The 13,033-nt window shown below is 45.1% G+C and overlaps 2 protein-coding genes across 2 annotated transcripts in view; both read right to left on the bottom strand.

Annotated features, from left to right (window-relative positions):
• LOC123364667 (transmembrane protein 68-like) overlaps positions 1-12,060 on the bottom strand; it is a 111,187-nt gene extending 99,127 nt beyond the window's left edge. Inside the window, exon 1 of the mRNA XM_045006968.1 lies at positions 11,966-12,060. The gene's annotated coding sequence lies outside the window, so the exon portion shown is untranslated. The remainder of the gene's footprint in view (positions 1-11,965) is intronic.
• LOC123364666 (transmembrane protein 68-like) overlaps positions 1-12,099 on the bottom strand; it is a 46,720-nt gene extending 34,621 nt beyond the window's left edge. The window contains exons 1-2 of the mRNA XM_045006967.1: positions 11,966-12,099; positions 8,823-9,209 (exon numbers count right to left, since the gene is read on the bottom strand). Coding sequence (XP_044862902.1) covers positions 8,823-9,138 — 316 coding nt within the window. The 5' untranslated portion in view covers positions 9,139-9,209; positions 11,966-12,099. The remainder of the gene's footprint in view (positions 1-8,822; positions 9,210-11,965) is intronic.
• Between the last annotated feature and the right edge of the window lie 934 nt (positions 12,100-13,033).

Raw genomic sequence — 13,033 nt, 5'->3', positions numbered from 1 at the left:
ACTCCTGGTGAGTCCAGACCTAATTTCCTGAATCTTAAAACAAAGAAAAATCAATCAGGTTCTTAAAAAGAAAGCTTTTAATTAAAGAAAAGGTAAAAATTATCTCTGTAAAATCAGGATGGAAAATATATTACAGGGCACTTAAATTTATATAGCCAGAGAAATCCCCCCTAGCCTCAGGTTCAAAGTCACAGCAAACAAAGGTAAAAATCCTTCCAAGAAAAGAAACATTTACAGGTTGAGAAAATAAACCTAAGACTAACACACCTTCCTGGCTGAGTACTTACAAATTTAAAACATGAGACTGATTCAGAAAGATTTGGAGAGCCTGGATTGATGTCTGGTCCCTGTCCGTCCGGAGAACAAACAAACCCCAAACAAAGAACACAAACAAAAGACTTCCCTCCAACAAGATTTGAAAGTATCTTGTCCCTTCATTGGTCCTCTGGTCAGGTGTCAGCCAGGTTTACTGAGCTTCTTAACCCTTTACAGGTAAAAGAGACATTAACCCTTAACTATCTGTTTAAGGCACGCCCCCCAAATCTCAGACAGTGTGGAACCACACTGGCGGTGATTTTTTCCCTAGAACTTTAGAATAAACAGATTAATAAAACACATGCACCATTACATATACTACTAATTATGTAAAACTACAAGATTTTCCACATTTGAAGAACAATTTTTAACCATTTGATTCTGGGAAACGTTCACGGGACAGTGCATCAGCTACTTTGTTAGAAGCGCCTGAAATGTGTTGAATTTCGAAATCAAAATCTTGGAGAGCTAAACTCTATTGAAGAAGTTTTTTGTTGTTCCCCTTGGCAGTATGAAGCCACTTTAGTGCAGTGTGGTTGGTTTGTAGCTGGAAACGCCGTCCCCAAAACGTATGGGCATAGCTTTTCCAGGGCATACACAATGGCGTAGCATTCTTTTTCACTGATGGACCAGTGGCTTTCCCTCTCAGACAGTTTCTTGCTGAGAAACACGACAGGATGGAAGTTTTGATATGGTGCTTCCTGCATTAAAACTACTCCTACACCACGCTCAGATGCATCTGTGGTTACTAGGAATAGTTTGTCAAAGTCTGGGGCCCTTAGCACAGGGTCAGACATGAGTGTCACCTTAAGCTGGGTAAAGGCCTTCTGACACTCATCAGTCCACTTAACTGCATTTGGCTGTGTCTTTCCGGTCAGTCTGTTAGTGGGTCAGCGATTTGGCTGTAGTGTGGTACAAATCGCCTGTAATATCCGGCCAAGCCTAAGAAGGATTGGACCTGTTTCTTAGACTTTGGGACAGGCCACTTTTGGATAGCATCCACCTTGGCCTGTAGGGGGTTTATAGTTCCTTGACCCACCTGGTGTCCAAGGTAAGGCATTCTGTTTTGGCCTATTTGACACTTTTTAGCCTTAACAGTTAGTCCTGCCTGCTTGATGCGCTCGAAGACTTTTTCCAGGTGTTCCAGGTGTTCTGCCCATGAATCAGAAAAAATGGCCACATCATCGAAGTAGGCAACTGCAGACGCTCCCAATCCTGCTAGGAGACCATCTACAAGTCTTTGGAAGGTGGCGGGTGCATTACGCAGCCCAAAGGGAAGCACATTAAATTCATACACCCCTGCATGGGTGATGAAGGCTGTCTCTTCTTTGGCGGGTTCATCTAGCGGTACTTGCCAGTACCCCTTGGTTAAATCTAATGTAGAGATGAACTGGGCACGTCCCAATTTCTCCAATAGCTCATCGGTGCGTGGCATCGGATAGTTGTTGCGACGAGTTACAGCATTTAGCTTACGGTAGTCCACGCAAAAGCATATTTCCCCCATCTGGTTTGGGAACTAGAACCACTGGAGATGCCCATGCACTGGTAGAGGGGCGGATTATACCCAGCTGTAGCATGTTTTGGATCTTCCGTTCTATAGCAACTTGGGCATGAGGAGACACCCGGTAGGGTGGGGTTCTAATTGGGTGAGCATTACCTGTGTCAATGGAATGGTATGCCCATTCAGTCTATCCTGGGGTGGCTGAGAACAAGGGGGCGAAGCGAGTGCACAGCTCCTTGATCTGTTGCCGCTGCAGATGTTCCAGAGTTGTGGAGAGGTTCACCTCTTCCATGCCACCGTCACTTTTTCCTTCATAGTAGACACCTTCAGGCCACTCAGCGTCATCTCCTCCCTGGGCTGTAAACTGGGAAACCTTTAATTCTCTGGAATAAAAGGGCTTGAGAGAATTAACATGGTATACTTTAGGCTTTAGGGTTGAGGTGGGGAATGCTAGGAGATAGTTAACAGCTCCCAGTACCTGGTCCCGTACTTTGAAGGAACGCTCTCTGGTATGTTTATTATACCAGGCCTTTTGCTCTTCCTGAGCATCCTTTAGGTTTTCTTTAGCAAGGGCTAAAGAGTGTCGGAGGGTGTTTTGTAGGTTGCTTACAAAGTCCAGAATGTTAGTTCCTGGAGAAGGTGTAAACCCCTCCCATTGCTGTTTCACCAACTGTAATGGCCCCTTAACCTCGTGGCCATACTCAAGTTCGAATGGTGAAAACCCTAAACTGGGATGTGGTACAGCCCTGTAGGCAAAAAGCAACTGCTGCAACACTAGATCCCAATCATTGGAGTGTTCATTTACGAATTTACGTATCATGGCCCCCAAAGTTCCATTAAACCTCTCCACCATGCCATTGGTTTGGTGCTGGTAAGGGGTGGCAACCAAGTGATTCACCCCATGAGCTTCCCACAGGTTTTTCATTGTCCCTGCCAGGAAATTAGTTCCCGAAACTGTAAAGATGTCGGAGGACCAACCTACCCTGGCAAAAATGTCTGCCAAGGCCTGGCACACAGTTCTAGCCCTGGTGTTGCTTGGAGCTACTGCTTCCGGCCATCGGGTAGCAAAATCCATGAAAGTCAATATGTACTGCTTTCCTCTGGGGGTCTTTTTTGGGAAAGGACCCAGAATATCCACAGCTACTCGCTGAAATGGGACCTCAATTATGGGGAGTGGCTGGAGAGGGGCTTTGACCTGGTCTTGGGGCTTTCCCACTCTTTGGCACACCTCACAAGACCAGACATAATTAGCAACGTCCTTGCCCATTCCCTCCCAGTGGAAGGACTTCCCCAACCTGTCTTTGGTTCTGTTCACCCCAGAACGGCCACTGGGATGATCATGGGCTAAGCTTAAGAGCTTTACCCAGTACTTAGTTGGAACTACCAACTGCTTTTGAGGATGCCAGTCTTCCTGGTGTCCACCAGAAAGTCTCCTTGTATAGAAGTCCTAGTTCTACAACAAATCGGGATCGGTTAGAAGAGCTGAGAGGCGGGAAGGTGCTCTGTGCCACCGCCCGAGCTTTCTGAAGGCTGTCATCTGCTTCCTGTTCAATCTGGAACTGTTCTTTTGAGGCTGGAGACACCAGTTCCTCCTTAGACTGTGGACTTGGGCTTGGTCCCGGTGGAAGCGATGTAGGTGACGAGGTTGTTTCCGTTGACTGTGAACCGCTCTCTGCTGGTGCACTAGGTGATGCTCAGCCAGAGCCTGAACTCTCTTGGGTAGGGTTGTCTGCTGCTTCTGCCAGATCAGGCCTGTTGGTGCCCTCTGCCGTTAGAGTGGTAGATGGGTTTGCAAGCGCTGGCGTCAGTGTTGGCAATGGTTCTGGTGCTGGTTGCTTTTCCAGTTCCGGTTCTGGGACTGAATGCACTATGGCTGTTTCAGTTGTTGGCAGGGGATCCGGTTCCACCACCGCTGTCTGGGTCTCTGGTAACACAGACGGGGCCCTGGTGGATGGCTCAAGAACAGGGATGGGTGTGGAAGCTTGCTTGGCCTGGCTGCGTGTGACCATTCCCACCCTCTTGGCCAGCTTCACATGGTTGGCCAAGTCTTCCCCCAATAGCATGGGGATGGAATAATTGTCATAGACGGCAAAAGTCCACCTTCCTGACCAGCCCTTGTACTGGACAGGCAATTCAGCTGTAGGCAAGTTTAAAGATTTTGACATGAATGGGTGAATTGTCACTTGGTTCGGTGGGTTGATGAATTTGGGGTCCACTAAGGATTGGTGGATAACTGACACTTGTGCCCCGGTGTCTCTCCACGCGATAACCTTCTTTCCGACCACTCTCAAGGTTTCCCTTCACTCCGAGGGTATTTGAGAGGCATCTGGGCCTGGGGATCTTTGGTGTGATGGTGGCATAATGAACTGCACTCGATTGGAGTTCTTGGGGCAGTTGGCCTTTATATGTCCCAGTTCATTACATTTAAAACATCGCCCAGCTGACTGGTCACTGGGCTGATTTGGGTTGCTGGAGACTGGTGAGGTAGGACAATAGGTAGTCTGGGGCTTTCCTTGGGTTGTAGGTGGGGTCTTAGGTTGCCCCCGGTGGTAGGGTTTATTTTCGGTTTGCCCCCTTTGATATTTGCTCCCCTTGTTAGTAGCTTTTTTTCTTTTCTGCTACTTCCACCCATCTGGCTCCAATCTCCCCCGCCTCGGTTACAGTTTTGGGTTTCCCATCTAGGAGTACCTCTCTATTTCCTCAGGAACACCCTCTAAGAACTGCTTCATTTGCATTAGGAAGGACAGAGCTTCCAGAGATTTAGTACTTGTTCCTGATATCCAGGCAGCCCAATTCTTTCCAATGTGGTAGGAGTGTCGGGTGAATGACACATCTGGTTTCCACCTTAGGGCTCTGAACCGCCAACAGGCATGCTCAGGTGTCAGCCCCATTCTGATTCTGGCCTTGGTTTGAAAAAGTGTATAATCGTTCATGTGTTCCTTAGCAGAGGTGGTGGCTGAAATGCCTAAGGGTCCACTGAGCTGTGGCCTCAGCTCTATCATGTACTGGTCTGCAGGGATATTGTACCCATGGCAGGTCCTTTCAAAGTTTTCTAAGAAGGCCTCAGTGTCATCACCTGCCTTGTAGGTGGGGAATTTTCTGGGATGGGAAAAAGTACCTGGAGAAGGGTTGTTAGGGTTGGCTGTTCCATTCTGCTTAGCCTTTTCTAATTCCAGGGCCTCTTTCTGGAGCTCCAAAGCCCTCTGGTGGTCAGCCTCTTTGGCTCTTTCTTCTCGTTCTTTTATTTCTAGCTCTTTTTGTTGCCTCTCCATCTCTCTCCTGTGGGCAGCTTCTTCCCTGGCTGTTTCTGCATTAATTAGTTCTATCTGTCTCCTATGTTCGTTGTCCTTCTCTGTTGCTTCCAGCCCAGCCAGTTCTAGTTTAGATGATCCCTTGGTACTCATGTTTCTGCTTTCTTGTGCTCGCCACACCCCTCTGCAGCTCACTGAATCTGGGATGCTTCAGCTCAGGGCTGCTTGGTTAACAAAGACGTCCTAACTAGCTATTTGCGAGAGTTAGAAAGAATAAACAATTCAGCCTGGAAATCGAGTCTTCCTGACTAGTGATTTAAATCATAATCTAAATAAAATCCACCCAGATTCAAATTAAATGTTTTGTTTGGCATATACAAGGATCAGTAGCAAGAACCGCACAGACGTTCCCTCGGAGGAAAGGAAGAAATCAAATAATAAATTCACTATAAATTCAGAGATGCAGAGGAAAGGGGGGGGAAAAAAAAGAGTCAGAAAATAAAAATAATCCTAAAATAAAAACTCACATGTCAAAATTAAAAATCAGCTAAGTCTTTATGTACAGTAATTTTCTTTGTTTTGGTAAGGGTCTGAACTTCCCTCAACTCTCTGATGATGGAAATGGAGAGAATGTTTTGCGGAGATCCAAAAAAAGTCATTAAAAGCTCTGCCTAAAGATGCTCCAAACAGTAGTGTCATCAAAGGGTGCTTGAATGAGGTTGTTTCTGCTAGTAGGATCTTTATCTGGTGCTGCCTCCCCTGTGTTCTTAGATTCCAGAATTTTGCATAAGAGTTAGGCAAGAATCTGGGAACAACACAGGCCAAGCTGTATAACAATGCTGGGAGTTGTCTTTGCTTGGCTTCTGATGTTTCTCTGCACTGGGGGTTCCTAGATGATGACTTCTTCTGGGGCTGGGGCTGAGGAATGACACTCAGGGCAGTGCAGACCATGGCTACGTGTGCAATGGTAGCTCTCAGATCAAGAGAGGAGGATCCAAACTCTTATTTGTGAGCACACTTTCAAATTTTCAGCCACAAATCAGAAACTCCAATAGACTTCCTACTGCATCAGCTGAGGTGTAGGAAGGAACAGCTGGTCTTTGAAACTGCAGAAAATGTGTAAGCTTCAAGTCCTATTGGATTTGGTATCACTTTAGTAAAGTTCAGTTGATGGACCTTCGATTTAACACGTCTTCTCCAATGATGCTGTAATAGGAGAAAATATTCTTAGACCCCCTTCAAAATGAAGCTATTTGGGAAGTAGGTGTGGAGAAGAGAGTTTTGACATGTTCTAGGTGAAGTGAATAGAATACACTCATTCAGCCAAATAAGACAATCTTCTTTAATGGCTAAGTCACTGAACTTGCATGGGAGCAGGGGGATCTCTTTTCTTTTAGATAAAAGGAGGGAAAGGATGAAAAGAACGGGGTTGATGGAGGAGGAAAGGAACCAAAAGCCCTCAGCACTGCTGGAAAGGATCTGTTGCTGCTCCCATCAAAAAAGAAGTCTGGGTGATCAAGTATATCAGTGGTTCTCAAACTAGGGCTGCTGCTTCTTCAGGGAAAGCCCCTGGCAGGCCAGGCCAGGCCAGTTTGTTTACCTGCTGCGTTCACAGATTTGGCCAATTGCAGCTCCCACTGGCTGTGGTTCGCCATTCTTGGCCAATAGGAGCTGCAGGAAGTGTCAGCCAGCACGTCCCTTGGCCCGCCAGGGGCTTTCCCTGAAGAAGTGGTAGCCCTAGTTTGAGAACCAGGAGACCAGAAGCCATGCAGGTTTCTCAGGCACCAAGAAACTAGCCTGACTGGGCACAAAGATTTTGTTTCTTGATGCTAATTTTAGGAGCTCAATTAGGGCCCTGAGGTAAGGGCCTTATGAACTTTGTTTAAAAGATGGCTTCTTCCCTGTGACCTTCTTGAAGAGGACATATCTGTTTTGTTAATTTGTTTTGGCTTCCCCTGGCTTGAATACTTTACATGGTCCTTATAAGAGATCTGGTCTGTTCTGTGTCCTGTTCCAATTGGCTGTGCTTAATAAATAATAATAGGTTCAGTGCCTTGCCCAGACTGCCTTGGATGCTCAGCCCATAAAGACACAGTTCCAATACCACATCATGTAGGCAGTTCACCCCAACTGCCAGCAGAGGATGCAGTGATAATGGGACTGGCTTCCTAACTGCCTTGCTAAACTGAGTCAGTGAGATCTCAGGGACCCGTCGTTGAGAAAAACATTGTTCTAGAGGAACAGTTAGTTGTCCCCCAGTAATAAGGAGCAGGCAGAATAACCCAACTAAAACAGCCAGAGTAACAGATCCTTATGTATGAGAAATGCTGTTTGTCAAGGACAATCTCTTCAGATTTTATGCCTAATACACATCAGGGTTACCTGCTTTCAGAAGTGATATTTGCTTTTAAAATATGAACCAAGGCTTTTAAAAAGAAAATTAAGAAAAAAATATTAAGAACTATTAGCAAAATACCCATGCCACTTTAAATTTACAAAAAAGTACATGTTTAAAGATATAGAGATCAGTCACGGACCTGTCAAAAGTCAAAAGCTGGTTGGTTTAACAAAAGATGGTCAAGAAATATGCCAAGTGTGGGGATATTCTGGGGCAGTTTTCTTGAGACGGGATGTTGCCTAATAAAGGAATGCAATCCAAGCTGGAAGTTCTTGTTTTAACATGCCAAGGGTAGGTTCAGAGTCCTGCATTTCTCCTCCAAGAACTGACAGTGACACGAGAAGAGTCCTTTAAATTTTTCAGTTCCCTTTTCTGCTTTAGATGTTTGCAATGTTAGGAACTCAGACTGCCTTGCATTGTAGAAGCCAAAATCCTGGGAATCAAGCTGGGTCACTTGGAGAGCTCTATCAAAATCCCAACCTCAAATAATCACTATTCAGTTCAAACAAGGAATATTTTCAGGGTCTGTTTGTGTGTATTGTGGCATGGGAAGACATGGAAAATAAAAGGTATTTTCTAGTAGTGAATAAGTTATTAATATTAGCACTAAATTTAAGGGTTGTTACTGCAGAATTTGGTTCCAGTGCAGCTGCTGCAGGCCTTGAAATTGTTTATTAGACTCCTGCTAGCCAGAGATAAATATAAACAACTAGCTAAATGCCTGCATGTGAGATGCAGAGATAAGGTGTTACTGAGAAGGCCAGGCCCCCTAGTCCCAATCTGTTGGGAAAGGGGAGGATGCAGAAGTTTCTGCTAGGATGCTGACCCTGGTCTCTGTATTAGGGGAATTTTTCAGGCTCTGTGTCTACTGCATTAACTTCATCCACTATGCCTATCATTTTAATTTAAGCAAAAAACCCACAATCTATCATGTGTCTCACAGTTCTAATATTTATAAACCCACACCAGTACTTATGTTCCTTTCCTACAGTAGGCTTTTTCTTAAAAATTTCTCACCGCTGCTACCGGGGGAGGAGTGGGGGGAAGAGGAGGGGGTGTCACATAAATTATAAGAACATTGATAAGAACGTTTTTACACAGAAGTCAAACGTAGACTCAGCCAGAAAGAGTAACAAATAGCATCAGCTGATAAAAGCTTTTGTTACTACCAACTTGGGCTGGATAAGAACCAATGGCTCAAAATGCCCAGGAAATTTCAACAAATTCTCATATCAATCAGTGAACCCCATCTGAACGTAGCTATAGTTCAGACACAGAAAGTTCAGGATACCACTTTTTAATAATCAAATGATAGCATCTCACAATACAATAGTGTTCAGAGAGAAAAATGTCTTACCGTGCCACAGTTTTCCATGCATACTAAGTATGGATGCCACCATGAACCTTCCGTTGTCCCATGACTTATTGGAGAAATCCTCATCTAGTCCATTCTTTCTCTTGTAAATGTGCAGGAGAAGATTTAAAAACCAACTACTGCTCATGAAAATTAAAAGAGGTGCTAAGATTATTATGTTTAACACCAACAAGATGAAGCTGATGTAGTATAAACAGTGGTACTCCACACCAGTCCATTCTTCCAATATGTAAGTCAGCCAGGACGAGCTAATCACTGATTCTTGCCATGAAGTATGGGATTCACTTTTACTTAACATCTTCTGTTGAAAGATGTAGGCAAAACAAGTCAAACTCTCTTCGTAATCAAATCAGCTTCTTAACTTGGCCCCTAGAAAGAGAACACACTATTCATTTATTCCTACAACTACCAGAGAAGTTACAGACATGCTTTCGTTGTATTTAAATTATGTTCTTAATATCTTGTTTTTCTCAAGTGAAGTAGGACTTTGACATAACTATTTTTAAACACATTGCAGTAGTGACAGAGGAAAATCAGCAGAAGAGGGGACTGACTACAGTGATGGACCAAGTGTCATGGAAGGCCTGTGCAAGGGGGTAAGGAGCAGCGGTGATGGGCATTAGGTGATGGTTAGAGAGAGGGAGCACTGAAAGAATAGCCTGAGATGCAAGAGTTTTTATTCAGAAAAAGATTCAATGAGTCATCATCTTGGTGAGCAAATGAGCTGTTCCAGGGCTGAAGATCAAATGAGGCGGAGAGGATGAGGAAATAAGGCTGATGAGGCAGCAACTAATGGGTCAGAGGAGACATGGACACAGAAGGTGTATTCAAAGAGTATGAAGGAGGACTGTATACAGGCAGAGGGAAAACTAGCAATCAGACAGGAAGGTGGTCAAGGTACCAAAATAAGGAACTTGCAGCTTGCTCCTTCCTAGATGGTCCTCTCCCCACTTCTTCTCTCCCTCCCAACAGAAGCCACTATGAAACCTTAATTATAGTGCTTGGTGTTTCTATAATGAAATGAAATAAATAATATATACGTGTCAATACAACTATCTTTGAGTCTTTGTTTAACACATCGACTTTCAGTGGTATCTGGTTGTTCTACAATTGGTTTAGGTAGTGTGATTAGCAAATTTTTGCAATGGACTTTGATATGAAGTGGTACTAAAAAAACCCAACAGCCTGGATTCAGAGCCATGCCCTATATAGTAGTAATTATCACACCAAAAGGTATCTAATTTCCCAAATACTTTGCTCTCCTTCTCCTGTGTCAGCAGTGGTACTATCCAAAATTCAATACACTGGCAACGAACAAGAATAGGCTAAATAACAAGGTGGCTTGCAGCTGCATTTCAAGAATATATTTATCATTGTGGAGACAGATTAGACCACCAGGTGTTTATGGTTTAAAAAGGTGGGACTGGTAGTATCATCTAGGAAGGTTGCCTGACACTTCCTATGATAAAACTGTGTTTTAGGTTGTTTAAGTTTGCCAGACAAACATTTTGGTATGAAATTTTCCATTCGTTTGCCTCAGGCTAAATTGTTGTGGGGAAATCTCGCCAACACAGTTTATCTGAGAATGAGATCAGGGGAAGATTTTTTCCCATGTAAAAAATATTCTGGTGATCCAACCCTCTCCATGCTTTGGAGATAGGGATTACGATTAGGCAGGGTGTGGCCTCTGGTTCAGTAATGTGCCTTTTGCTATCCCCATGAAAATCCACTCAAATTTGGTGAAGCTATAAGCCTTTGAAAAATCCCAGGTCATCCATGCTCAGTAGAGACTTCAACTTTAGCAGCTAAATTCCTCTGATATAAACACCTGCACTGAGCAGGACTGCCCCTGCAATTTTGGACTGGTAATCTTTAATGGTCTCATCATAGGAAATATTTCTAAAATTAGGACTACAGGAAAGCTTATACTCAACAGTCAGAAGCACCTAACAAATGTTGAAGCTAATGACAAAGATAAATAAGCTAAATAAACTGATATAAAAGTGCAACTCCCACAACTCTTACATTGGAAACCTGCCATCATATTTGGCAAATATCCTTATACAGACTGTCAACTTTAAATAAAATCAATTTTAAAAATAGTCAGTTAGAAATAGTTTCAGCTCCTAGAGGTGCCCCTGAACACATATGTCAGTGTTTGTGGGTTTTCAATCACATTTTATTCTTTAATTATATTTTCTTCCCTTCGCTCCATGAAAAAGCCAACTGAGAGAACTTGATTGGCTGCAAAAGGGAACTGGTGAAACTGTCTATGTACAAAGAACAGGAGTACTTGTGGCACAAGTACTCCTGTTCTTTTTGCAGATACAGACTAACACGGCTGCTACTCTGAAACCTGTCTATGCACAGAATGCAATCATGTGAATGTAGGAATTGCCAGATGGGCCAGTGTTCTGTCTCTATCAGTGACCATTACAAGATGCAAGAAACACTGAAGTGGGCATTTATGGAATAACCTGCTCCTAGTCTGTCTTGTTCTTTATACTCTACAGAACACTCATCCTTCTGCTAATCCAATGCCCATCAATTAGAAGTTAGTTAATCCCTGAAGAATAAGAGTTGATCACTTCCAGTTTTCTTAAATATTACCTAACCTTACTGCAGATGTCCCTGAATTCATATAAACGTCTGTGTGTGTGCGTTCGTGCTGAGAGAAGTTTAGCAAACTATTATTTCTCTCCACCTCGAAACCGTCCCAACCTTTCCAACCTCTCTTCCAACACGAGCGTTCCCCTGTTTCTCAGCAGATTTTGGCCTCAGGCAGAGCCCCCTCCCTTCTGTTAAATGCACAAACTAAAGTAACTCCTGCATTCGCGTCTTTAATTGCTGTCACCCGCAGTAATCTCTCAGGCTATGGAGGGGCTGCTCTGAGCCGCGCCAGGCGCAGGCACAAGGCGGAGGGAGGCGCCCGCGCAGGGCAGAGGCTGCACCGCAGCCCGGGGAACCGGGACCCTGCGGCTGCTCCGCTGGCCGCGCTCGCTCCCCACCTTGTGCCCTGTCGCTCTCGCGTCAGCGGAGCAGCCGCCGCGTGGAGCCCGCGCCTTAGTCCCCAGCCGCCGCCCGGGACCGAGAGTCCCCCGCGCTCAAGGATTCCTGCAGCTCACCGGGCTCCGGCTCTGAGCTCCGCGCTCCGCTTCGTCTCCAGCGCCGCTGGGTCCCGGCCGGGGTAGCAGGGCGGGAGGGCGGCACCCGGCAGAAGGTCTGGTGCCAGTTTCGGGTGCTTGTGAAAATCGCCCAGAGGCACAACGGAGCCCGCCCTATCCTGGGCCCTGCCCCCCCGGCCTTGGGAGCGAGCAAATGCGTCCCTCCGCCCCCGCATGAACCGAGAAAGGTGTGTGAGCCCGGAATCCCCGGTTCTAAACACCTCCCACGAACTGGGACCTCCCCCCAGGAACCAGAAAAGGGGCCTCAGCCCCCTTACAGTCTTTGCTCCCCTCCATGAACTGGGAAAGGGGCCTGAACTCCCTTGAACTAGGGTGACCAGATATCCCAATTTTATAGGCACATTCCTGATTTTTGGGTATTTTTCTTATATACGCACCTATTACCCTCCACCCCAGTCCTGATTTTTCACATTTGCTGGCTGGTCACCCTACTTTGAACTCTCTGCATCCCTCACGCATACATGTGTGAACCAGGAAATGAGCCATAACCCCTGACATCCACTGTGCAACCCCATGCATGAGTCTACCTAGCTGTGTCACACCTGGCTCTTTTTAGGGGACATTCTGGTGACTCCGGAGTGGGGCCCTGTACTCGACCATGACTCCATATTCACTGGGGCCCAAATAAGCAAAGGGAATATCAAGCTACTGTTCTCTCAGCAATCTGTATTTTTATAGCCTCATGTTCAAAAATAATGACTAAGGTGTTAGGAATCATACGACTGACTTAAAAATAATGAGAGTTTAAAAACTAAATGTTGTGGGGGCTCTTTATTTGCGTTTTGGTGTTTGAGATTTCAGTGTATGTCTAGGTCACCTGGTTAAGGTTTTTTCTGCAACCCTAAGGTTTAGAGACTTACTATTTTTATAAAAATGAAAACAGACTCTCAGTTACAGGGTTCCAGGAACCGGGGCTTTAAGAAAAACACAAAATACTGTAGCCGTGTTAGTCTGTATCCACAAAAACAAGACGGAGTCTGGTGGCACCTTAAAGACTAACAGATTTAT

This window comes from Mauremys mutica, chromosome 2 (assembly GCF_020497125.1).
Source record: "Mauremys mutica isolate MM-2020 ecotype Southern chromosome 2, ASM2049712v1, whole genome shotgun sequence".
NCBI classification, from domain to species: domain Eukaryota; kingdom Metazoa; phylum Chordata; order Testudines; family Geoemydidae; genus Mauremys; species Mauremys mutica.
Note: the sequence above shows the minus strand (reverse complement) of the source record. Positions and strands in the feature narration are given on the sequence as shown.